The following is a 27,786-nucleotide window of genomic DNA, read 5'->3' as shown; positions in this document are numbered from 1 at the left end:
GTAACTTCTACCACGATCACACATTTGTCTTTGTCCCTGTCATAAAATACTGCAGTTCCCTCTGACCTCCCTGCCGGAGTGTTTTTTTGGTCAGAAATGTATTGCGCCTGTCTGTAGAGATTTGGTGCTCAGAAAGCGATAGAACTTGTGTGTGTAGAGTGAGAGAAAAGGGGAGAGAGAGACCCTCCTCCCCTTCTATCTAGGTCACATTCACTTGTCTGGATGGTTGGCATCGCTGTCAGTTTAAGCAAGACTTACACACACATTCATGAGCGCAAGAATTTCTATCTGTCCCCCTTCCTCTCTTTTGACTCCAGATTAAAATTGACTGCCACCCGATTCCATCGCCCTCTCTCCTCTCCCTCTTCTGTCCCCTCTCAACGCCCACCACCGCCCCCCTTTTTGGCCCGACTCGCATCCAGATTTTCCGGTTATGACTTCTGAAAGAGTTCACGGCTCTGTCATTACCAATCTGAAGCTGGTAATCTGGCCTGAGATGGCATTAGCGGTGCGGATTAGCACTGATAAAGGCCCCATAAGCCAGCCACAGCGCTTTGTTAAGAGCTAACCCGACTGATAGAGAGAGGCGATAGCAGTGCACACAAGCTCACGCATACGCACACACAGTCAGAGCAGATGCCTCAGATGCCTCGTCGGCGACTAAGCTGCAGAAATAATACAAATAATAGGCGACGAGGAGAAGCGGGGAGATCTGATCTGTGTTAGGTGGCAGGACAGATGTTCTCAACTTGGGAAATTAGCAGGACTTTTTAGCCGTAATAAGAGTCATCTGGCTACCTCTCTCTTCAAAGTCGAACTGCGAGGGTTCAGATGAAAAGAGATGTGTTTGTGTGTGTTTGTGCGAAAGGTGGGTGTTTTAATGGGATTTAAAGGAGATGGCCAGGGGTTGAGTGAGTGGCTATGCTTATAGTTTTTTTTTCTTTCTGTCTGTCTGTGTATGTATGTGTGTGTGTGTGTGTTTGTGCTAAGGGCAGGTGGGGAGGCGGTGGGCAGCCTGTAGCAAGGCTAGCTGGGGGCACACTCTGACTCACATACCCAGCATGACAGTCAAGTGGTCAGTGTGTGAGTGTGTTTGTGTGAGTCTGAGAGAGAGAGGGAGATACAGAAAGAGAGGGACACACACACAGATGCAGAGCCCCCCATCATCAAGTGTATGTTAATGTCTTTACCTCATGGTTCAGGGGAAGATTTATTCCGGATGAAAACCTCCTGCCAGCTTCCTAAACACACACAAACACACACACGCATTCATTTACTCTTCCAAGCTCAACTGTAAATGCATTTCTAAATTTCTCCCTCATTATTCTCTTTTTTATTTTTAAATGCACTTGAAGTTCAAATACAGTAGAAAGAACATTTTTACTCCTTACTAATGACTATGCAAAACCAAATTAATTGCTTGTCCTCTCTCTGTGCCCCTGTCTCCCTGTGTCTCTGTCTGTGTCTCAGCAGACTTGCTGACGTCGCTGTCCTCGACTGCCTACCTGAATGACCACGAGGCGGTGACCAAGGCCTTCGCCGAGGCCCGGCAGATGAAGGAGCAGCTGAAGAGAGAGCAGCAGGTCCTGGACGCCAAGGTCGCCGCCGTCAGCAACCTCAGCCTCAACAATGGACGCTCAGACAAGGTAAACCTCTTTAAATCTCATCTATGTAACCGCACATGGAATCGGATTGTGCTGTAACCATAGCAACAGGCGACAAAGTGTGACATCTGCCCCAAAGGATTGAAGGCACAACAAAAATCAAGGTTTTCTGATATTCCTCCATTTCTTGAGATTAACAGTGACAGCGTTTTCTCCACATTAAAACCTGGAGACATACAGCAGTGCTTATTTGCCACAAGAAAACATAGTATTTTATTTTCACAAAGTGTGTTATGCCTTCATTAGATCAACCCTAAAGTCATAACAACAGAAGTTCAAAAGGTCAACTGTCACTTTAAATGATGTGATATGATACGATATGATTTTTATGACAAAAAATTCCCACTCATCAACATCATCAAAAACTAAATGTATGGATCCGAATGTATGTTATCTCAAGAACAAACAAACACAACTGATTCCAAAGGTCCAAATTCATAAATTCTCCCAAAAATGCAGAAATAAAGTCATCATGAGCTGTACGCTCTCATTGTCAGTGTGTAATAATTTGTCTTGCCATATGCCATCCGCACTGCACTATGTAGGAGGTAAATCGGTGTACAATGTGCTTGCTGAAATGTGTTGAAGCTAAACAGGACCAGATAAGGTAAAACCAGAGGCGTCTCAGAGGTAATGAGGGTGTCTGTAAGGCGCACTGCAGGGCTACGTGCATGTGGGTATGTGTGTGTGTGTGTGTGTGTGTGTGTGTGTGTGTGTGTGTGTGTGTGTGTGCATATGTGGCAGAGCAGAGCGTTGGGGAGACAGTAATGTGAAGTGACGGCGCCGGCTCCTCGGCAGCGTGGCTAAATTGTGGTTATTTGTTAAACACATTGGGAGTCAGCTGGTACACGCGCGCACACACACATACAGAGCAACAGAGTGCTTGAAGCATCTGTACCGCTGACATTCAACAGCTCTATCTGTCTCTTTCTTCCTTTTTTTACTCTCTGATGTGTTTCAAACAGTCAGACCCACACTGATCTATGCAGGTTTTTTGTACACATTTAGACAGAGTGTACATAGTATAGAGTATAAAGGCTTCAGTCTAATAGCAATTAGAGTCACACCAGGGGAAGTCAGGGAAATAGATCAATTCTACTGGGAAGTGAAATTTTTCAGGAGCATATTTTACAGCTTGTTCCGCACTTTCATTGCATTACATGGAGGTATTTAGCTGTTTTACTCCACTGCGGGGGATAATAAAAGACATTATTTTATTACACGTGTTATAATAAGAATTCAGTGAAATGAGTAGGAAAAGTAAGGTTTTTTTTATTGTGACTTAGCCTCTCATACTAGTTAGAATGGTGGAAATGGTGAATTATTAAGAATTTCAGGAATATATTTTTACCAGAAAATGTATTTTTTCATGTAAAACTAAAAATGAGAATAGATGTTTTGTATTTTAGGCATGTAGTGTTGAAGACTTTTTAAAAAGCTAAAGTCTAAGGTCTTTTTCAATCTGAAATCCTGGAATTTTAAATTGCTTTTTTTTTAAAAAAAAGCTTGACTCTTTCTCAACTTCCGAAGCCACGCGCTCGCACCGACTCCTGCTTCCTCGGCCCTTTGACTTTGTGCTGCTCGAGTGTGGAGCCAGCGAGCTCACGGCATTCAGATACAACGGCGTCATCTCTGACACACTCAGAGGATTAGTTTTGTCGCTACTTTGTGTCTTGGCTCCAGTGTCAGCCATTCAATCCACTTTTCACATGTACTGTACTGGGGCTTAATGTCAGACTAGCCTGTCATCCACTCTGTCTCCCTGTTCATCTCCGTCTCTCTCTCTCACACACACACACACACACACACACAGCAAAAAGCCCCTTGTAATGGAACATTGAAGCTTAAAATCTAAAAGTGCGAGACGCATTTTGTGCTCTTCTTTTCCCTTTAACGAGGTTTGAATGAGGCTGATCATTTGTGTGAAATGGGGAAAATTCCTAAAATATTTCTGATTTACATACAGAATGACTGAATCATTCCAACCCACTGGCCCATTGTTGTTCATTTATTAAAACATAATACATTCAAAATAAAATACTTTTAAAATGACTTGCAAAAAAAGAACATTTCCGCAGCGTGCCTCGCCTTGTGTTCTCCGTCTCCCCTGCCTGCCTTTTTAGCCGTGTTTATTCCAATCTGGGGGGGAAATTATCTCTAACAATTAAACTCTGTCGGACTAAAAACAGAGAAAATGCATCTCATTATCATTCTGCCCTCCCTCCATCCAGTCATCCAGCTCGCCGAGGTCACATGTAAATGGAGAGGGACACTTTTTGGAAGGTTGTTTTAGAAGACGACAGTGTTTTGGTTACCGCTCCTAATCGTATAATTAAACTGTAAAATGCTGGCACTGGTGCGCTGCGGTGTGTGTATGTGCGAGTGTGTGTGTGTGTGTGTTCGTCGACAGGCAGGTTCCAGCGCAGAGTGTGCCGGCTGCTTGCATTAAGCATGTAAATGCTCAGTAAATCAGCCTTTTATTGGTTGTAATAAATACCCAGGGGGCCGTGCGGCGTGGCCTCGCTCTCGTCCGCGCTCCACTCTCTCGCTCTCTCTCTCTCTAATGTGTCGACCCTCTGGGGCCTCTGCAAGAGAGAGGCAAGCCGCTGCACTCCACTCTCGCAGGTGGCTGCCAGGAGTGGCTACACACACACACACACACACACACTCATGCACGCACATATAATATACAGTATACACACAAAATAGTAAACATCCAAATAGGACTAAATGTAATCAACATTCTTGCACATGCAAACATGCTCACAGATGTGTGTTCAAGCATGCAGGCGTACAGCACTCTAACAATTTGATGTTGACATTAACATTCCCGCAAATTTACATCTAAACGAACCAAAACACAAACTGTCTATCTACTGAAATCGCTGCTGTTATTTGTCTGGTTTCTCTGTGTTTGGATCCATTTATAAAAAAAAATTATTATTAACTGATTTATTTCAGATCAAAGGGGAATATGACTGAGATTCCTTCATTCATTTGTTACTTCTGTGAAGGAGTTTATACATCTTCAAAACTGATTTTCTTTTGAACAGATTGGCTTTTGGCCAACTGACATCTAATTAGATTTCTATGGTTAAATTAAACTATTGCTGTTTTTAGCTATAACTATGAAATAAATATCAGATAAAAACTTGAAGGGAGCCAGAAAATCTATTTAGAAATCAGTTATAAGAACGATGTGTTTGGGTTTAAAAGTAAATTAGACAATTGCTCACCATCACTACGGGTCCGTGGTTTCACTCATTCATATATTCATTGACTCACTCACTGACCGACTGCAACTGTGAACTGTTTGTGTTGTTTAGGAGAAGGCTGCCTTGGAGAGTCTGAGTCAACAGCTGAAGCAGCAGGCGGAGGACAAGTTCAGCCACACCATGCTGGACTTCACCATGAGCGGAGACTCTGACGGTAGGGACACACACACACACACACACACACACACATTTTTTTAAATGATTATTATATGGTTTATTTAGCTTAAGAAGCAAATTATTTTTTACTCATTCAGTTTATCGAAAAAATGTAAAACCTCCAAATTTGAATATAATTGTTTTCACTGAGCATACTGTAACGGGAATCTTCTGTAAACCAGCTACTTGTATATATTCTTTTTTTGTATGTGTTTGACTTTTGTCTGCCTCTCGTCACGTTGTTCCTCCCGTCTTCTTGCCCTCCTCCTCCTCCTCCTCCCCCTCAGGCTCCCCCAGCGTGTCAGACTCCAGAATATTCCGGGAGGCTCGAGGTCGTGGCAGCGCTGAGCCGCACATCAAGCGGCCGATGAACGCCTTCATGGTTTGGGCTAAGGACGAGAGGAGAAAGATTCTCCAGGCCTTCCCCGACATGCACAACTCCAACATCAGCAAGATCCTCGGTAAGACACACACTCACGCGCAATCACACACACAGACAGGCTGCTTTGAGTGACAGGAGCCTTTGCCCCACCCTTGTCACCTAACCCACTACTACGCAACCGAAGCGAAAGGAAGAGGCGTGTACTGCGGGTTCTATTTCCCACTTTCTCAAACAAACACACATACACACACACAGTGATTTCATTACAAGCGGTGGCATCGTGTAAGCGGCTGTTAATGAACGGCTGGGGAGAGCACGGCTCCGACAAATGATGATATAATTCATTATGCATTAAACAAGCAGCGCAAGGCCGCCTGACATTTCCCCCGGACCGCCGGGATCGGCCCTGACATTTTAAAGAGCTCCTAAGCGTTTTATAACACAGGAAAATCTGGTTTTAATAAGCCCCCTCTCTCTCTCTCTCTCTGTCTGTCTGTCTCTCTCTCTCTCTTTCTCGATTGCTAACAGATCGCAGAACAGAGAGAGAAAGACAGAGAGAGCGAACAGCCAAGTGCTGACAGCTTTTACCCATTAAACATACAGTAGTCAAGTGCAAATTCAGACCAGATATGAAACACACAGAGGAAGACATGCTCAAGATTACACCCACACACACACACACACACACATGCAGGGTACTTATAGTACAAAGCTATGAGCTGTGAGCTATGAGCTAAGAGAGATGACGGCAGGTTAAGGGAAGTCCTCATTAGTTTAGATGAGTACCTGTCGTCCTCGCCGCTCTCCTCATTAACCTTGTTTTCTCTCTTTCTCTTTCCGGGTGAGACTTCCACCATTATCTGTGTGTGTGTTTGTCGATGCGTGAGTGTGTAAGTGTTCCTTAAATGCCGCCACATGTGTGTCGGTATGCACATGTGATGCGGGGTCATGCGTGCCGCACAGACAGTTGTTCCTCGAACACGATGTAATTGATCGTAAAGCCGACGTACATGCTCCGTTTAAATCACTTCTTCAAACTGATTTTTATCATTTTGCTTCTATATAATGATCATAACGCCCCCTTTAATGATTTTTTGTCTTTGAAGCCATTTTCCAAAGAGATACAGTACATAACTAAAACTGACCATTATTATAATGTGTCCCTATCCAGGCTCACGCTGGAAAGCCATGACCAACCTGGAAAAGCAGCCCTACTATGAGGAGCAGGCTCGTCTCAGCAAGCAGCATCTGGAAAAATACCCAGACTACAAGTACAAGCCGCGACCCAAACGCACCTGCCTGGTGGATGGCAAGAAACTGCGCATCGGCGAGTACAAGGCCATCATGAGGTCCCGTAGACAGGAAATGAGACAATATTTCAGTGTGGGGTAAGGGAACTATTGAAGGGAACTGTTTTTTTTTTTTGTGTGATAGCAAATAGTTTTTATACATTTAATACATAGAATTTGGTATTTACTCTTTATATTCTAATTCACACTAGCATTGTTATTTTACTTGAAATTAAATTGATTATATGAATGATTATATGTTAGAACATGTATCACATGTCATTATGGATATCATTTTAAAGCAAAAACAAAAAGATTGGTACAGTGCTCTTTAAGCATGAATGTATGATTATTGTTTTGCTGTTTGTTTTTACTTTACTTTTACTTTTAAACTTCAGGTTTAAAGTTTTTCTTATTAAATCTCTTTATGATGTAGTTGATGTTGTCATTTCCTTTTTCTTAATAAGACAGGCTAACTAATATAAGCTCAAAGACAGTGGTTCCCAACCTTGGGGTCAGGACCCCCACAAAGGGTCAAAAAATTAACAGTGGTGAGATGATTCTGGGATTAGGGAAGGAAAAAAAATCTTTGCTTTGTTTCTGTGAATTTCACAATCATTTTACCTCTCTTCAGGCCGCTAAAAAGGAAAGAAAAAAACATTCTTTAGCTGAACTAGTCACAACCGGTAGATATGCAATTGCTGTTGAGGTTTACATCAAATGAAAAGTTCGACATTTGGGGAAATATGCTTATTTGCTTTTTGCCAAGTGGTAAATCAGAAGATTGACACCATGATTCTCATGTCTGTACAGTAAATATGAAGCTACAGCCAGCAACCGGTTAGCTTTGCACAAAAGACTGGAAACAGGAGGGAAACAGCTAGCCTGGCTCTATCCACCTACCAGCACCTTGCAGTAACTTCTTGGAGTCTCCTTGTCGTGACAACGAGACTCCATAAGGTCATTGCGCTGAGCTAAGAAGTAGTCTGACTCAGAACCCCCTATGAAACTGCAGTGTGTCGTTTTTACGCTTCTGTTTTTGATTAAACAAAGAGATTAGAGGTTAGAGGGGCTGCTAAGCTAAGCTAAGCAACCATCTGCTGGCCGTAGCTTCATATTTAGCGTGCCGATATGAGAGTGGTATTGATCTTTTCATCTAACTCTTGACAAGAAAATAAACAAGCATATTTCCCATAATGTCGAACTATTCCTTTAAGGGGTCACCGGACAAAAAGGGGGCATTCATCGTCGAAATATATTGTCGAAATTTAGTTTGAAACTGTCACCGTAGCTTGAATGCTGCCTTTCATGTACTGAAATACTTCTTCTGTGTGCGTTGTAGGCAGCAGGGTCAGTTGCCCCTGTCCTCTGCAGGCGTGGTTTACCCAGGTGCCCTGTCCATGGCGGGAATGCCCTCACCCCAGATGCCCTCAGAGCATTCGAGCATGTCCAGCAGCCCCGAGCCAAACGCCAACCACCACCACCACCAGAACCCCCACATGCCCGGCCTGAAGGGGGACGAGCCACGAATCAAGGAGGAGGAGCTGCGGCTGGACGACAGCAACGGCGACGTGTACGACGACTTCGACTACGAGGATGAAGAGGCCGATTACGCCAGCGATAATGACAACCATATCACCCAATAGGACGGCGTGAGAGCCGCCCTTTTTTAAAGCCAATCACAGCTGGTTAATCCCACACAATCCCAAACCCACCAATCAGGAAGAAAACTTTCTCTTTTGCCAATCACCTTGAGTCCCAATCTCACAAATCCCGCCACCCTCTCCCTCTCCTGACTAACATGGACTCTTTTAACAGAGCCAAACCCCTCCCACTGGAGTCCTGATACCAGCATCTGACCAATCAACTGAAGCACAGGACCTGTCACTCACACTGACTGTTACACAAACTGGAGTCTGGGAGGAAGAGACAACCAAACCAGCTCTGACGTTTGCTGAGGAATATTCAAGTACTACTGCAAGAGTGTAATGCCACGAGTGAGGAGAAATAAAAATCACACTCAGAAAGCAACCTTTTAGACCCGTTTGTAGAAATGGAGACATTTTAAAATGACAGACGGAACAGTGGACCTGTCAAAGGCTAACAGATGACACTTTAAGATGGCGGACCTGTTTATTATCAAGAGACACTTTTAAAAAAACAGCTTTTTTTGTTCTTTGGTTCTATAATATTCTCACTCAGGTACACGGTGCCAATAAGTGGCTTGTGAATGTGATTTGTTGTTTTTGTGCTACAAGTTTGAATAATAATAGAAAAAAAGAGACATTTCTTTTTTCCCCTTTTGTTGTAAAGCACCTGAAAGACATCAGACATGTTTATTTTTAACGAGAACATATCTTTTCTTCGACCTCGCAGTGTGCTGTCAGCGGTTCGCCCCTTTTTTCTCTGTGTTTTTGTGACTGCCCCCACCCACCCATTTGGAATCCGATGGGACGGTCCAGCCAGGACTGACCAGTACAGCGTGGACCGTCCCACTTTGAGGGATTTTCAGGGGGAGAAGGGGAGTCTCCCTGGCGTCATGGAGCAGAAACGAAAGCACTGTGTTGTGAGACAATCCACCAGTTTTCTTCTTGCTCCGTCCCTCTATCTTGATCTCGTCCTGGACAAAACATCAGTGCGACTTAGCTTGAAACATCCGACAGTGTGAGTGTGTGTCGGCGTGTGCTGTGTGTGTACTCCTTTATTGGGCGTTTGCACATGTGTGTGAAATCTAGCTCTTCTTTTTCAGCGTGAGAAACAGGCTAAAATTGTCTAGGATACAGAAAGACAGGCAACTTACACTGCTGCTGTTATTTACTGTACCACACTCACACACACACTCTCACACACACAACTGTTGTTCTGTCCTCAGTGTTTTCCTGCTCCCTCCAATCAACATCGTCCTGCTGTCCCCCAGTGGGCGGAGCCGAGGTGAAGTCAGCCAGTCAGTGTTTCTGTTTGTATTTGAATACTGTATTTTATTATTTCTCTTCAAACTGCCTCTAGTCTAATAATATTATTAACAATAATTATAAGGATGGTCAGCGTTTCCTAAGTTTAGTAAGTTATGTGCAGTATAATTTATTTTTCTCCTCTTTATCGGGTTTTTATGACCATATGAAACTATGACAGTCAATGAAACATTATTCTATTTAGCTGGTAGGTATTTAGATCTAAACAAAAGTTGTCAATTTACCTTGCTTTGTTTTGCATTCTTATGTTCCCTTCTTTTTTGATGCGTTCGTTTTGTATTAATCCTCCGGACGGGTGGGCAGGCGGAGTTAGGACAGTGAGCTGGACTGACAGACTCGACGCCAGCCCTCCTCCGAGCTGAAGACATAACCTTTTCATGTCCAAACCCATTTCTAAAAAGCACTCAGACTCTGTGCAGTCAGAGAAAAAGAAGAACATGATTTTTTTATTGTTATTATAATTTTATTTGTAATGGTTATTATAATGTATAATGTGAAGTTTCCTCTCTTTTATTTTGCTCTTTTTTGTTTTTTGTTTTGTTTTTTGGAAATCAGTTTTTATCACTTTTGGAAACTGTTTTCTGTGAACAAAGAGTCCCGTCCCCGTTTGCTAGTTTGGCCGCCTCACCTTAACACAGTGGAACGTCATTGGCTTGGATCCACACACATGTACATGCACATACACAATCACTAACACACACACACACACACACACACACATTTAAAATGAAGAGATTATCATGACAACCAAACAAATCCTATGCTGTCCTTTTTCTGTTTCTTGAAATCTAGAATTCTAGATTTAAAATCCTGTACATATATTTTGTTTGGTGTTTTTTAAATCATAGGAAAGCAGTGTTTACCGTGATCCACCAATGGTGTTCCACTGCCTGAGTATGTGAGACAACCAGGCGTATCTACAGTATCTTTAAAGTCACTTCTCATCAGGAGCCCTTTGCTTTGTTTTAGCTCCACACTATGCTATAAGAGCCATGACTACTCTTCAGGTGTGCTGTCACATAGTGATCCCCACAATCATTCTCGCTGTAGATGTTCGCTACATGCCACATAATGAGCCTCTGGGTCTTAATTTTGCTGTATAGTCACCCCTGTTATCACACCATGGTTCAACCCGATGCTGGAGAGAGGGGACTAAGTGGATCAGTCCATTTTTAGGGTATCAGGTGGGTGGGTGGGGCATTAAGACGTCAATCATCCCTGCTGGCAAGGTCTATCCCCATATCAAGACAATGAAAATGATGATGATGATGATGATGATGATGATGATGATGATGATATTATTTAAGACAATCAAAGTCATGAGTGGAGCTCAAAACAAAGTAAGAATTATTACAAGTAAAAAAAAAATATCTTACCATCTCAACTTGAAAAATCAAGAAAGATAATTATGTAAATATAACATAGAGTTATAGATTTATATTTTGTTCATAACACAGTGTAATATAAGTTGTATATTTCTTTTTTTCTCTCCCTACTGTCTCTTTTATTGATGTTATCCATGCCACAGAAAAGCAGGAGTCTCCGTACTCTCACAAAAAAATGAAGAAAAATATCTAAGAAATAAAGAAAAACAGGAAAAAAAGCCGTGGGCTGCCACCACCATCTGTTCTAAGTTCACTTTTTTTCAGTATTACTGCCAGACAAGGCTCTAATAAAGACAGCAATGTGTTCGGTAAAACTTGTGCTGGTCCTGGTCACTTCTTTCTTCCACACATACATTCACACAATGGCTTTACAGTTCCAACATATTCACATAAACATACAAATATACACTGCCATGTCCTTGTTTTGTAAAAGATACAGCAAAACGTGCAGAAATATTATCGCTGGAGAGGACAGTGAAGGCATCCACACTTGTTTGTATGATGTTTATAAAACCAAAAAGATCATAAATGTGTAGAAGCTGTTAAGCTGAAGTGAGTTAAATGAGTTTTTGAAAGACATTATAAACAGGTGATATATCCAATTTTGATGTTTTCCACCTGTGTTTTATTTTTGGCTCAAAATGTCTTTAATATTTCCCTCCGTCCTCCGCTCAGCGGCACAATGTGAGCCACACGGCGGTGGCATTGCCCGCGTGGCTCTTCAATCATCTCCATAACAACGTGTTAATTAAGCTAAGTCCACCTTCTCGCCCCTCCAATCAGAGGGCCAGCTGGGAGACGTGGCGCCGAATCACGGCCCGTTAGCAACCTGATAACCTAATTAAGCACAACAAGGGACATGGGAGGAGAGGGGGTGAGTGGTGAAATGTGTGTGTGTGTGCGCGCGCGCGCGTGCGAGCGAATCACGAAAACAAAAAAGGGAAGACTGTGTACTCTGACCGTCTCAGCCGGCCGCCTGTGCTGCTGTCGCCAGTTTAAAAGCAAATCTTTAATTGATGCTCGCTGAAAGATGTTGAGGATGTTCATGCCTCCACTTTCAAGGGTTAAAAACACAAAACCCCACTCAGTGCGCCCATTAAAATGCTGTCCCCATCTGGGTCCATATGTTCCGCAATCAGCCCCCACCGCCCGCTCCGACGCGTTGCGCATAAAAACAGTTAAATGCACTCTGAGGAGATGATTTTACGTGGTTTGCTAATTACCATAGCTTCACACACACACAAAAAGCCCTTTTGATGCAATAAAGAGGCACGATGGGGGCAGATCCAAAACTCCTATGGAGGGTGAAGGACTGAGTTGCTCTCTGGGCGTTGTGAATTTTTCAGAAGCAGCCTGGAGGTAAAAACCTGAGAAAAGGTTGATGTGTGAATAGTTGAGGAGCAAGAAAGGGGGATTCAGATTTTTCTTTTTCCTTTATTGTCAGCAGTACACGAGATGCTGGAGGAAGCGAATAGTGGCTAGACTCACAGATTAAATCACACACACACACACACCCTCAAGTGTACTGTAGGAGTTAGCTCAGCTTAAACCACAATTATCCACTGGCAGTTTCCATCACAATAGTTGAGACAACAGAGTGAAAACTATTACAGCGGGCACATATTTACATTTGAATGCCTGTGCGAATTTTGCGGAATATTCCCAATATTATTTAATTAGCTCAAACTTTTTCTGCTTGTGCAAATCGCGTATAGCTCAGAGAAAAGCTTGCATTTAGCTATATGTTTGTCTAAACGCTCGCCTCCTGTGCGCATGCGTCTAGTCAACTGTGAGACTTTTGAGCGCGGCCCTCTCTCTGCACCGGCTCAGTGAAATATGCAGTTTTCGACCGTGGGTGTTTGGAAATTGAGTGAAAACGATGTCACATTAATGATTTAAAGTCGGTAATAGGATGTGCTGTGACGCTGAGCCGCCAGCTAAGCTGAGTTTAAGGCTCCGGCGTTAATGTATTCATGAGGAGGGGGGATTATACAGAGACAAGAGCAGTTAGAGAGCTGAGTGCAGCAGAGCAGCCAGGGCCAACAGGCCTGCTAGATATTATATATAACTGCATTTATACTGCGTGAGCACACATTTCACAATGCAGGAGGCAGTACTAAACACACACACACACACACACACACACACACAGCATTTTGTAGAGTTGCAGAGTGGAATTAATAAGAGCCAATATGAGCCATGATATTAAAATTAAATTTGACTGTATTGCAACATGTTGTTTTTATATACAGTTTTTTATTGATGAAGAGAATGTTTCGTGAATGAATTTTTAAAAAATCAGTTAAAGCTGCTTCTACGGCAGACACAATACAGGAGCAGATCCAGTTTGAACAGGACAGGCAGCAAACTGGTAAACTGCCATTAATCAGTACTCAGGTTGTGATGTGCAAAAATCCAAATAAAACATAGTTTAAATATGGTTTTATGTTAAAAAATAAAAGCCTGAGAATATAGGTTCTTTATTTTGAAAATACATTATTATTGTCTAGTTGATTGCAGTAGCAAATAGAATTGCGAAATCTTACAATTAGATATTAATTCAAGGCCAAAACCCACATATTATTACAAATACATGTTTATCTGGTAGCGCTGTTTCTTATTCTTTCATCTTTGATTCTGGCAGCCCAGCTAATCCCCTGTCTAACATACTTATGTATACACAAACTGCAGCATCATTAAAACAGAAAAAGGCGATCATAAAAGTCTCGTAAAAATGATTTCAGCAAAGTACTTAAACTGCAAAATTTTTCAAATATTTCATCAGTCGTCCCTCATTCTCAATGATGCGGGGGGAAAGTGAGAGGGGGCTCTGTGCCTGGTCATTAATATTAGCTGGCTGATGCATTAAGAGTCCATAAAATAATCCCATATCAGAAAGTGCCTGCACTCAAACCATAAAAAAAAGTAACACGATGCTGAGATGCAAAATAAAATAGAAGCATATGGTATGTTAAATATATATATATATATATATATTTGATCATTTTTGGCAGATGGCCACCCAGTTACTTTATTTTCCGTGAAGTGTGAGTAGTTTTACACATGAGATTAATGTGTGACAGTTCACATGTAGCACATATCACATTATCACATGACAGCACTGCTCAGTCCTTGTGTCTTAAATACAAACAAGACAAATTATGTTCACTCAGTTGTATCTGGCATCTGTTGTTTCTGCAGGGGTGAAGGGTTGACTCAACACGAGACGAGCCTCGAGATGATTGGTGGGGTTTAAGAAAACGTGGCCGATGACCAAGCGGATATTAGCCTCATTCCCGGGTGTGGCTTCCTCACCACAACCTTCATCCACTTCCTTCAGTCAGGTTTCAATGAGCAAAGTAATCAGCGTGACACGAGACAAACAATCACAAAGTGTTTGAGCGACGGCCCTAATGTGACAGATCTGAGAGCGGCGGTGTGTGAGGGACAGGCGTGGCACGCAGCGGAACAGCGAGGCCCGCGGGCTGATCCCCAATCAAGACTGGGAGACTGGCTCGACGCCCCTGACACGTCGCCCCTCTGCTCAGCCGCCACTCTCACATGAAACACTCAGCGGCTCCATTGGCGGCGGCGGCGGCAGCAGCTGGCCTACTTTCACCCCTTTCTCCCTGTCTGTGCCCATCAAAATGTATGAATTTGTTTGTTTCCCTTCGTATATGTGCGTGTTCGGGCCATGATTGTTTGTTTGCTGTCTCTTTCTCAACGATGTGTGCCCACATTCTTCTTTCATTCATAAGCCTTCCTCTCTGTTTGGTTGGAGTCTTACTCTCCTCTCTTTTCCCTTTTCTTCACCTTTGACCTCCACGATGATGATGAAATACACTTTTACAAAACGTGATTTGGATAAATGATCCAAGCACTGTTTTTCACATTTATTGCATTTTATGTAACACTTAAGTGGTAAAAGGATTGACATTTATATAATAGTCTGATCAAAACATAATCATGATATAACAAATTAGAGGAGCAGAAATTATGAGATGTTAACGTGTAGGTGGGCCAATCACACAAGAGCCACATAACTTTTCACAGCAAACTTGAAAACATGATGTTGTTGACTGAGCAGCAGTATCAAAGCGAGATAAAGAAGCCGTGGGCGCCTGTACGTCATTCCATAAAATATATTTTTTTGAGACAAGAAAAAAAAAACCTGTAAAACTGTTATTTTCTCTCCCCATCAACACCCTAATGCACACATGCAAATATTATGCTAATGGTATGTTAATTGGTGGAGTAGCTGCAAAGCAGCCCTGCTGTTCAAATGACTGGTGAGAAAATAGGTGGGGTCAGTCGCAAGCTGTAAAAGCAGCTCCAACACAAATAAACAAAACCCTCGGGGATTAACAGAACAAGGGCCAGTGATAAACGGATGAGAAGAGAGACAGGGAATACAACAGGCTGTAAGCGAGGGGACAAGGGAATCAGCTCAGGGATATGGAAATACGAAGAAGCAGAGGGACATGGGTAAAGGGAATAAGAGGGGGAAGAGGGGTAAGAAGGGTTTATGAGGGAGACACAGGGATTAAAAGGGGACACGGTAAAGGGAATAAGAAACAGGACAGAGGTGAAACAAATACGTAAGAGTAAAGAGGGCTGAACGGGGGACATTAAAAGGCAAGAGGTAAAAGGAGGTTGTAAATAAAAGGATAAAGCAATAAGCAATGTGAAAGGAATTATGTATAAGAAAGTAGAAAAGACTTCGAGGACAGAGGTGAAGACAGATTAAGCATATCAGCATGGAGGAAAGGGTAAAGGAAACAGGCAAAGTGGCTCAAGAGAGTGAAAGGAAAATAAGAAACCCAAATGAATGTGGGATACTCTTAAGTGAGGGCACACTGCGAAAATGAATAAGAGAGCAGTTTAAAGCAGAGCGACCATGACGAGTACAGGCATGTATGAAAAAGTCAGATGAAGAAAATGACGGATGTCTGGCCACACATCATAATGTTTTCTGCGAAGAAATTACTCCATCCAAATACAGTATAACAGTGAAACAAGCTTTTGTCCGGTTGTTCAGTGATCACAATGGAGCCCCCTAAGGTCATGGCGAGAATTTGTTTGAAGACTACTTTTGTGTTACCTCGCAATATATAATACTTTTCTTCCATTCCTTCTGAGCAGTATGTCTATTTGTAATGGAAGGTAGTGTGGAGATTCTCAAGTTAATGCATTAGGCATTGTTTATGGACAGCTCACCTTATATGATGTCCATTGCAAAGACGTTGTCAGACAGAACGTTATCAAACTTCTGGGTAGGAGCTGTATGTATAAGGAACATCAATTACTGCTCTGCACTCACAGCAACAGGCCTTCTACCAAAACTTGCTTCTTTAATTTGTGCAAAGAACAGAGGACCCTGTGCAAAGTTTTAAATGCTTTCCAACTTGCGTTGGTCTGCATTCCTGCTGTATCTCTGTGGTTCACTGTTGTCTGCTCTTTCTGTGACAGAACCACAGGCTCTGTTTGCAGCATTTCAGTCGCCTTCTTGTTTGTTGCTTTTTTTGACTCATACAAATACAGCACATTAGCATTATGAGGTAGATACTGCACATCTGTAATTCCGCCTCTGCAGACATCTCCTCTTCCTCAGTGAAACCCTCTGGGGTCCAATACAGTACAGAGCACAGTAACTGTTCACGAGTGAAACCGACAGGATCCTGCTGATTACCGCACTGCTTTCTTCTGGAGAGACCTCTTGATCTAAGAATTCATTTAAGTTTACTTTCACTAATTACATAACCATGCATGCCTATTGAGCAGTAGTACTATCTCAGCATACTTAATGCCCAGTTCAAAGTAAAATTCAATGAGCTGATCCATACTGGTAGCTGGGAGCAGCTGAGCGGAAATAGACATATGGCTCCGAAGGAATGGAAGAAGAAAAGTATTGCGAGGTCACACAAAAGTAGTCCTCAAAAATATTCTGGCCGTGACCTTTATGGGGCTCCGTAGATCACAGAGTCTTCTTGCCGTGACTTGGCCGAGAGACACGGCAGGTTACACTTTAGACCACAACCAATCGTATCTTGCCGTCTTCTACAACTTTTACACAGGTGATCAGGAAGGAGGTGCCAGGGACCATCTTCACTGTTTCACCTGTTGCAAATGTTTCCGTTTGTAAAGGTTTTATGAATGAAAGTGAACCTGGAACCAGTCATCATCACTCTGCAGTGAACGTAGGCTCTGCCTATTTCCTTCCTTTAAGAGTGTGAGCGTGTGGGTGCACAGCATAAATCCAGGCACCATTTACACCCAGTATGAACATGTGATCTGTATCTGGATAAGGACAACCGACCCACACTCTTTTCATTCACACCTGGCATTAATAAGCATTCTTCTTATCTCGATTCTGCCTACATTATGATCGAATCTCTATGTGCAAAGTAGGCAGGCAGGGCTGGTGGACCCAGGTCAAGGGAAGAAATCGACCCCCTTCCAGATGTGGTCTGGCCCATCCAATCGCATCCTGGTCACAATGTGTTGCATGCATTAACGCAGCGTCCCAGGAGCTGTCGGGTCGACCCATTAGCAAAGACATCAAAGCAAAGGTAATAAAAGCCTTTTCGATCCTATTGCATCCAAATCAAGGATCACAAGAGAAAGGATTTCAAATCAGTGGACTTTGGGTGACATGGGGTCAGCAACAGCATTCTGCTTTCCTCAGTGAACAAAATGTAGTTGGAGAGATTGACACCGGAAAACATCGAAATGTGAGATGTTACTGAGGTGCAGTAGCGTTAACATAATGCATACTGTGTAATGAATATTAAGGATTGCAAAAGTTATAGCGTACAAAGATAGAAATGACTTCTGGGATATTCTTCTACGCAATTATCAAGAGATTCATGAAGGCTGTTTCCTACCAGGAATTATACTCTCCATGCCCCATGTTGCACCATATAATTGTTTGGAGTATTGAGAGTTGGGAAACATTACAGTACAAACACCCTAAATAAATAAGGCACCCTATCGTTTTCTTATGAATCTGTCAGGGGCTTTATAGCGCCAGGCCTCGAGTGCCTCTGGTCTGTTCCTGTGTGTAGCGTAATGTGTAAGAGCTCAGTGGGGCCTGGCAGGAACAACGCTATTTGGAAACTGTCAGTGTTCGCTCCATGCCAACCAGCCACAAGATACCCCCACCCTCTCCTGAAAAACATCCCCTCTGGAACGCCAATGGCTGCCAGTTTCTCAGGCAGCCCACCGCTGACCCCTTCAGGCCAGGAAACTGTTGTCCAGCCAAGGAGCCAAAGAGCCCAGGGGCCTCGATTTTCCCCCACAGACTCAAACATGGCTGTGTTGGCTGCCTATCCAGGCCTGGGAAAGAAAGGCAGAGAGACACAGAAGAAGGGGGGAAGAAAGAGAGTGCTCGAGTTTGCATTTTTAATTCGATAGCCTCGTCACTTCATTTTGCTCCAAGATTAAAAAGCCTACTTACTCCTCTCTTTGCTTTGGCCTTTTTTAATATGACATGGATTTCCCCAGCATGCGTGCTCTCCAGACGGCAATACAGACGCCACAAGCCATGCAGCAGACAGCCATGTGTCCTGACAGTTGACTTTGAATCGGAGTTGAGATTAATTTGATTTTTGCCTTTGCCAGCTTTGTTTTTTCTATTTATTTTTTCCTTTGAGAAGAGGTTGCAAAAGGTTGCATGAAAGACACACTGGCCTCTTGGTTGTCGTCACGTATTTGTCCTCCCCTGTTTTTGCGTCCCCTCTCATTGCGACCAAATGTGACCAGTTGGCTCCGTCTCCCTGCCTCTGGGCCCTGTGTGGAATTGTTAAGAGTTTTTCGATTGGAACAAATCCAGGACAATCCAGCCACAGTATGGTGAGAGAGAGAGAGAGAGAGAGGGAGAAAAACACAGGGAAGAGAGAGAGACAGGAAGAGACGTGACAGCAGAGGGACTGTCGGTTTAAAGTTTAAACTTCGGACAGCTGTTGTGTCATAAGTGAAAGAGGGATTTCCTGGATGGAGGTGTCCTAATGGCTCGGTGTTAATATGAATTCGTAGACGACCCATTAGCGCCCTTCACTAACCCACCTCCTCCTATTCCTCAGTCCCACCATAATGGCTCTGGCTCTGGCCACGAGTCTGCATGTAGCGGATATAGCCTGGATTTATTCTGATGTTCCCAGGGATTACACCCTCAGTGAGCTGTGTATTATGAGTAGATTTAGGCCCATAACTCCTGAAGATAAGGGGGGATTGGGGCGATTGTTTAAACGGCATGTGTTAGCCATCATCGGCGAGACACGAGGCCGGCAGTATGTGTGTGTATGCGAGTGTGTGTGAGAGACAGAGACCAATGCAGGGAAATAAAATGTTTAGAGCATTGATGTTCATTGAAATTCCAATCCAGTCTCATACACAATACGAAACACTGTTCTGAAATGCTTTAAATTAATTCAAATGAATGCTTTATGTAACTGTAATGCTTTTTGAATAATGAAAAGCTTTTGGTTGCATTAATCAAAAGGGAAATTGCAACGATTATGCACAATCGCTGGAATTTATTTTCACATCATCGCTCTGGTAGAGTTTCGTTCCAGCCATTTTATAAAGAGAAAAATTATTACGAAATAATAGATAGTACAGTAAAACGCTTTTTTCAGAGGAAAAATAAGTTGTTTGAAAGATAATGTCTGCCTTTTCAGTATTGTTGAGTCACAGAATTTGAATAAAGGCACATGAAAATTTGAGCCTGACCCAAATCCGTCTGAATCCAAGTCACATTCACCTTCAAGAGGCTTGTCACATAAGCTTTTTACGATGATAAATTGTGCCACAAAACTAAATCAACTGTTTTGAGCCAGAGAACGTAGCAAAGCCAAAGCGAGGCATCCAGTCTTCCTGATGTCCCGTTGGGTCCCGGACATAAATTTGGAGCTCCGACATGCTGCTGCTCGACAGATGTGTTAGTTCTGGTGTTGTGGTCGGAGCACAGTGTGGCTGAGCAGCCCTGTGGTGAGGCTCTTTACAAGGCCTTAGGGGCAAGTGAGAGACCACACTCACCACAAAACACAGCTCCATAAACACTGTCGGAGAGCTTCACTTCAGCAGAAGACGGCCAGTGCACAGAGCCAAGGGCTGGAGGTCTGTGGGATAACTTCACCGACAACGATGAAGTCGCAGACTGACACAGCAGAGCTTTTTACTCAGGCAAGGTTTGTACTGATGTTCAAATTTGCATTAGAAAGATTTTACGTGAAAATACACCAATAGCATTGCTTCCCCTACTCATCTTGTTTTGCCAATACTGTCATTGGTGGGAAATTCTCACTGGAAGGGACGAATCTATTCAAAACAGTGAGTGAGAAGTCCATTCTGAGAAAGAATGCTGTGTTCAAGATACAGCAGAGCTCCTTAAAAACAAGTTGAAGTCAGATTTACAAGTCAGATTGCATGTCATTACAGAGCTAATACACGTTACCTCTAACTAAATGCTGTTGGACAGTATATGTATAATGTACAGAATGTCCTAGGTAATCTGTAAATGCACTTAATGCATCTCCAATGTTCTCCAGCAACGTCTGCAAAAAGTATATACTGCTGAATATACTTAGCTGCACTTTGGTGGCCCAAAAAGGAAGCAGGGGATTCTTTTTTTGACAATTCAAGGGATGAATTACCCAGAAACTACCTGCTGTGGTGTCAATAAACTGCAACATAATTTCATTCACTGTGTAAACCACGGAAAATAGCAGATGCCCACAAGCAAGTGTGTATTGTTTTGCTTAGGGTGAATACCAAAATACTGATTTGTGATTGGTTGAAAAACTTGTGGTGTACATTCTAATCCATGTTGGAAAAGCACAGGTTGTCCTCACACTGAAGTTTGCAAGCTCCCAAAAGTTTTTATTAATGCAATGGTTTGACAGGCTGTATATGCAGACCAAAAGGGCTATGTCTTAATCTTATAGCTTTAAATGTTAATTCAATTATCGGTATCAATTTATAGTAAGTCATATTTTATAAAAGGTGGTACCTAGCTAGCTCATTTATGGTTACTTTAAAATGTATTAATTAGTAATAAGTCATTAACAAGAACAACGTTTGGGTTGCCAATTTGTGTTGTAAGGTTTGGGAAGGCAGAGCAACTTTACTTCTATAGCGAGGCAACTCGCTTTACATGAGGCAAAGAAATGCATTTAAAAATACACACAAAAAGGAAAATATAATAGATTAAAATGGAATAAAATAAGATTCAATAAAATAAATGACCAGAAATACATTCAAAGCGCAGTTACAGTGCAGTAGTAAGGTAAGATGACCCAAATTCAATAATGGAAATAATTGTGCAGTAGAGACATTAATCCTTTAAAGGCATACTATAACAGCAGAGTCTAAATGAAAAAATTTAGATTTGAAAGTGGCTAAAGTTGAGATGTATTGTATTATTAAGTAGTTCTTTAATTGTTGGCTGCTAACCCAATACCAGTACAAGTTTCTAATGAGGCATACTTTATAAACCAATAATAACCCATTAATAACAACAACTTTTAAATTGTCAGGCTGTAAATAGTCCCTTTGGTAGGTGTACACCCTCCTCCAGGCAGCTTTCTAATTAAAAAGACTTCTCCATTTGATCACTTACCTTCTAGAAGAGCGTGCACGCCAAACATTACACTAACACAACTGCAAATACATGAACTATTAGAAAGTGAGAAACCCATGACCCTTTACTAATGACTTACTCAGATGTATAATTTCAGATTTGATGGATTATTAAAATTCACTTTGTTGTAATAAATATACGTCTACTTGAGTGAAATGTCATCCATGTACAGTAACAGGCCTAATCACTAGGATATTTTTATTTTTCCGTCCTTGCCAATCAATCAGTCTTGAAATGAAGCAGCGGTCCAGCGAGCTTTTCCCTTCAGTATTGAGCCAAGCTGTCAATTTACAGACACAGAAGTATGCCGACTCTAAAATGTTCCAATAAATAAACATTACTGTGCAAGAGGACAGCTCTTTCTGCGTGTGTGTGCGCTCGTAAAGTGCGTTGCCAGATCTGCAGCCTACATTCAGACAGCGACAGACAGACATTATGTAGCTGTGTCACACACAGAGAGAGGGAGAGAGGAGCAGGGACAGAACGAACATCTCTGCTTCTTATTCAGCTTATGGATTATGTTCTGTTTAAATGACATCTCTTTAGCTCCTGCAAAAACAACTTTAAAGCCCCTTTTTTGTCATGTAACATATTTCATCAAAGTTCTTCCAAAAATAAATGCGGTCACAATGAACACGCTCAGAGGCCTTGCAGAAATTGAGCTGGATGTGGACCAACGGACAGGAAGTCGACTAATCCTCTCCAGCCGGAGGTCAGAGGTTAGCTTCCTGCTTTTGAAGTTGAAGAGGAGAAGTTGACAGATGAAAAATATCATTGTCTCGTCAAATTTTACATGAGTGTTTTTATGTGACAATTGTTTGCTTTCAACTTTGCTTTTTTTCCCCCCTCTCAGATACGCACACTCGCCGAAATGCCCCAGACGGGTGTAATTGGTGTGTAGGGACGGCTGCCGCAAATAACTGTAATTACCAGAAATGACTTGTTTCATGAAAACAGTCACGCGTGTCATTTTGTGTTTGAGTGCGGGGGTCAGATGCCAGTGGAACTTTGGGTAACAGCACTTTGCAACTCATTTTTAACACATTAAAGCTCATTGTTTTCAGTCACGCTGCGGTTCCTGCTGAACGCTCTGCACGCTGGTGTGAAATGAACTTCTGAGTGTTTTTACTGCTGCAAAGCCAGTAGAAAGAGGGGTCAGCTGCACCCTTTGATAATGATAATGCATAACACACGCAAGCATACTGATACACATAACAAGCAGGCACGCGGAGGACAACAGGCGTGCATGCAGAAGCACTTGTCAACATTGAGGCGTAAACACACGCACACACACACAATACTCGCTCATCGTTTCAGTTGTGCCCTTTGAAGTCCTCAAATATCATGAAGCATTTACAATCTAATTATGTGCGTTTCTCTTTTTTACTCTCTCTCTTTTCTCCTCCCTCCGATCCCAGCTGTGAATTGGGGGAGACGGGGGGGGGCACACACACTCAACAACCAGGAAAGAGCGAAAGCATGACGATGAGACCGCATGGAGAGAAACAAACACAGGGAGGGAGGGGTGGAGGAAGAGAAGGAGGCGGATGTGTGTTGACAGTTGGTATGTCCGCCACTCTTTGGGTCATTAAGAAAGAGATACCCCCGCTGCCGATACCCCCTCTCTGGGAAGTTGATCTAGAAGCTGCAGGGGAGTTTGAACCAGGACCAGGACTCATCACACAGGCCAAACCCCACCAGGGTTGAGGACAAGCTGGGATAAGGAGCCTCTGAACGTCCCTTGAAGCTCCACGAGAACGACTGGAGGCGTTTTGCCAGTGTTTAAATTCGAGCATGTGAATTTATGAGCAAATAAAAAAGCAGCTCCAGGCTATAGGGCCTCTCCAGCCATGTCTGACTTCTTGCTAAATAAATCTAAAACTGTCTTTCCACCAAGAGCCATAAAGAAACATTAAATCAAAGACAAACTCTCACTCAGAGGGAACAAATTAGTAAAAGGCAATCTGGGGAACAAGCTGTAAGTGTTGTGTGTGTGTTAGGACAACTGCTCCTGTGTGTGAACGCGTGTGTCTGCTGTCGCTGCTCAAACAGTTTGAAGTGATACAGTTTTATTTGCGACGGTATGTGTGTGTCAGTATAACAAGAACATAATGTATAGGAGGGTGCAAGGTGTGTGTCTGTGTATGTGGGCGGGCGATGGCTTGTGCCTTGAGTTTGTGTGTTTTTTTTTTTCTGTGAATGCTAAGAAGGGAAAGAAAATACATTTAAAGAATGTGTGTGTGTGTGTGTGTGTGTGTGTGTGTATAAGGGAGGATCATGTGCGTCGGATGTGTCCCCATTTCTGCACGGTGCTCGTTTCTTCCCTGCTTCCACCCTCCGCAAATCTCGGCGGTGGCAGCGGCAGCAGTGACATTTGGGAGCAATTTTTAAGTGCGCCTGCAAAGGTTGTCAAGGGATTAATCTCATCTCACGCTGGGGCGCAGAAAAAAACGGCTTCCTCCAAGAATTAAACACAATTTACCCATCAAGACAAGTCTTTCAGCATGGGAGACAAGCATAAATAATATCTCCTCGGTCCAGATTCGCTAATTTACAAGCTTAGCATCTCCAAATGTTATTAGCGGGAATGACGAGGTTACCAGAAGGCGCTGTAGGGAATGATTTGTTATCCGGGCAAGCAGCAGCTGCAGCAAAAAGCGCATGTTGGAGTGCTGGGATAGAAAGACAGACATACCTGACACCCACTGCCTCACCCCTCCTTCCCCTCTCCTCCCCCTCCACTGCCACTACGACACCCAGGACTGCACACACCTCAGGCTGGCAGATAGTGAACTTGGCATCTCTCAAGCTAATGTTCTTTTCCACTCCTCTCATTCTCATTTGCTTTCAGTCGCCCCTTTCTCCCTCTCTCTTATTGCCGTTTATTTTCTCTGTTTTCCCTCGGTTTCTCTCCCTCTGTATCACTCTTTCTCTCCCACTTGCTCTTGAGGCTCAAAACATCAAATAGAACATTTGGGCAACTGTTGTCATCTTGGCAAGTGTTGAAGTAGCTCTCGTCTGCAATTTAAAAAAAGAGAGAGAAAGAAGGAAGTTTTTAAAGATATTCAGCTGCTCTCAACATATCAGTCAAAGCGAATACAGATGTCTCTCTGTCTCGTCCAAAAATATGTTCGTCTCTTCTAAAGATCTATATCGGCATCTTTGCTCGGTCACCGTCAATCATGAGTTCTCTGCCCAAGTTTAGCAGAATTTTCTGTGATTAACTTTGTAAATAACCAGGTGCCTCCTGAATTTGGATGCTGCACCTTTTCTAAGCTGACAAGGAGCTAACACCCTCAATCTGACGTCGCCGTTGTGTGAGATGGATCACTCGCTCTGTGTGCGCCTTTGTGCACGCATGTAGGTGTGCATGTATGTGTGTGTGTGTGTGTGTGTGTGTATGTGTGTTTAAGGGAGAGTATTTTGATCTGTGCTGGCTGTTTATCTTGCTGAAACAGGAGTCTCCCGTCACTCCAGCCCCTTTCTGATCCTGACAGATGAGTTCAACCCCAGCCTGCAGCCTCCGAGGGGAAGAGAAGAGAGGAGCGAGAGAAAGGGAAAGGAAGGGGAGGGGAGGTGAGAGAAAGAAACAGATGGATATAGGAAACAGAAATAGTAGAGAAAGTGAGCGAAAGAAAGAAACACACACAGAGATGGAGAAAGAGAAGAAGACAGACAGAAAAGGGAGAGGACTGGAGGAGAAAAGAGAGGGCGCTTAGCTTCACCTGCCAGTCTGTGTTAGCAGGGATGAGCCAGAGTTTCCTTGCTTCTGGAAGCTTAGTGTCAAAGGTGGGACTGCAGGGCTCTGTCTGACGTTTGTGTGTGTGTACTGTGTGTGTGTGTGTGTGTGTGTGTGTGTGTGTGTGTGTGTGTGTGGCATGTGTCTTTGTGCCCAGTAGGGGTTCCCCCGCACATTCTCACTTCTCGCCTCTCCACCACTCCTCACATCACTCCTTCTTGCCATCACTCAGGGGGTTGGGGGGTTGAGGGATGTGTGTGTGTATACAGTGGTGTGGATGGGTAATGTGGCAGGCATCTCCTCAGACAACCAGAACAGAGGACCCCGCTCTCTGCCAGACTAATTAGATGATACATCTGTGTCTTGTTCTTGACAATATTTCATTTTTAAAAACTACATTTTTAAATTAACTTCTGGGTCATGTTGTTTGGAGAAATAGGTATTTCTGGAGTTGAAATTGGTCTAAAATAAAAATTGCTCGACCGTTATTTGAAGAAAAACACAGCAAGAGGGAGTTTAAATCTGCTATACTTTCGCTGTACTGATCAGCTAAACCAACAGTCTCTACATTATGATGTCAGTGTTAATGTCAAATTTATTTATATAGCACATTTAAAACCGCCACTGTTGATCAAAGTGCTGAGCAGGATACAATACCAAATAAATAATAAAATAATACTAAAAAATAACATAAAAGTTAATAACAAATACATAAAAATAAAATATAATAATAAACATAATAAAAGAACAGCAGCACAATAGAAAATGAAATCAAGGTGTCAAGCTCAACTAGAATGCCAACGAGAAGAGGTGGGTCTTTAGCAGTGACTTAAAAGTTTCTAGGGTCTGGGCGGCTCTTACACAGAGGTAAACTGTTCCATAGATTAGGGGCAGACCGCAAAGGCTTGGTCTCCTCTATTTTTGTGCCTGGATCTCGGAACATCCAAGAGCATCTGGTTGGGCGACCTCAGTGCTCTAACTGTCAGATAAGTTGGCTCCGGCCCATTTAAAACCTTAAAAGCAAGCAATAAAATCTTAAAATCAATCCTGAAGCGGACAGGAAGCCAGTGGAGGGAGGCCAGAATGTGATCGCGTTTTTTTTACCAGTTAAAAGACGAGCAGCTGCATTTTGTACTAACTTGAAATATTATATTCACATGACTAATATTTTATATCAGAGCACCAGGGATTTCTAGTCACTTTTACGTATGTGGGAGAGAATATTACTGGAGTGTCTTTTAGATATTCCACTCAGGGATATATCACATGCCACATTAGTGCCATAGTATACTGGGTCAACTTTGATGTAATTGGTCAGATGTCACAAAGCTTTGTGACCTGTAGTGAAACTCACTTAAAAAACATCTCAGCTCTTCAAATACCCCTCTAAATTCACATCGAAATACATCATCTTTGTCATGCTGGTTACTAAGGAAAACAGTAAATATAGGTGTTCTACATTATGCACGCATTAGTCAAAAACAGTCCTTTCAGTTTTATGTTCAATCCACAATGAAACAAAATGACTTGTATTTTAATCTTGTAGTACTAAAAAGAGAATCAAACTTAACTCCTTACAACTGCAATAACTGATTTTTTTGACCACTTGGGGGCAGTGGAAACCAGCTGTGAACACAACGCTGACATATTGTCACCTTTTAAATTGTTGGCATGCAGCCGCCCATTTATAAATCAAATCAACTTAGCAAATAACAAATAATAAAAGAAAATGGTTATTGTTCTTTCCCTATTTATGGTAGTAAAACAAAAAATAGTAATACTATACTAAGGCATTAACCCTACTTAAATTCATTTTGAATTTCCTTTATAGATACCTGAAACTTTCTGATACATTATGTTGTAGTTAAATCTTAGATCTAGGCACTGTGCTCTACTGTCTTATCTTCTGACTGATGTTCATTTGTATCGTAGTAATATTAACTGTAAGGATTTGCTTGTGAAATAGAACTGTTTTATTCTGTTCTTGGATTGCAAGTATTTTTTGCAACAAACATTGCAGCAGGAAGAGAAATGATTAAAAATGTAATCCATTGCTACCATGATGTATGTGTCCTTCACTTTCCTCCTCCCTGCTTTCGACTGCTCTCAGCTTCCTCCTAAACCTAAATGTGTGACATGTGAGACAACAGGTGGGTTGTAACCAGAAAGTGGTTCACCTGGCACTCAGCAATGACCCTGGAAAATCCAGCTGTACTTCTATTTAGGTAAGCATGCTTTACCCTGAATTAAAGGACCTATTATAGGCCCCAGCAAGGATATATTTT

The 27,786-nt window shown here is 42.6% G+C and overlaps 1 protein-coding gene across 10 annotated transcripts in view; it reads left to right on the top strand.

Annotated features, from left to right (window-relative positions):
- The window catches only part of sox5 (SRY-box transcription factor 5), a 198,913-nt gene extending 187,476 nt beyond the window's left edge, over positions 1–11,437 (top strand). For 7 of the 10 annotated variants that reach the window (XM_044186029.1, XM_044186023.1, XM_044186021.1 and 4 more), the window contains 5 exons: positions 1,471–1,646; positions 4,991–5,093; positions 5,383–5,556; positions 6,649–6,865; positions 8,109–11,437. In XM_044186029.1, the coding sequence (XP_044041964.1) occupies positions 1,471–1,646; positions 4,991–5,093; positions 5,383–5,556; positions 6,649–6,865; positions 8,109–8,412 (974 nt within the window). In that variant the 3' untranslated portion in view covers positions 8,413–11,437. The remainder of the gene's footprint in view (positions 1–1,470; positions 1,647–4,990; positions 5,094–5,382; positions 5,557–6,648; positions 6,866–8,108) is intronic. The other 3 variants (XM_044186026.1, XM_044186025.1, XM_044186020.1) reach the window with 1 other exon arrangement.
- The last annotated feature ends 16,349 nt before the right edge of the window (positions 11,438–27,786 follow it).

Source organism: Siniperca chuatsi, linkage group LG23 (genome assembly GCF_020085105.1).
Source record: "Siniperca chuatsi isolate FFG_IHB_CAS linkage group LG23, ASM2008510v1, whole genome shotgun sequence".
Taxonomy (NCBI): domain Eukaryota; kingdom Metazoa; phylum Chordata; class Actinopteri; order Centrarchiformes; family Sinipercidae; genus Siniperca; species Siniperca chuatsi.
Note: the sequence above shows the minus strand (reverse complement) of the source record. Positions and strands in the feature narration are given on the sequence as shown.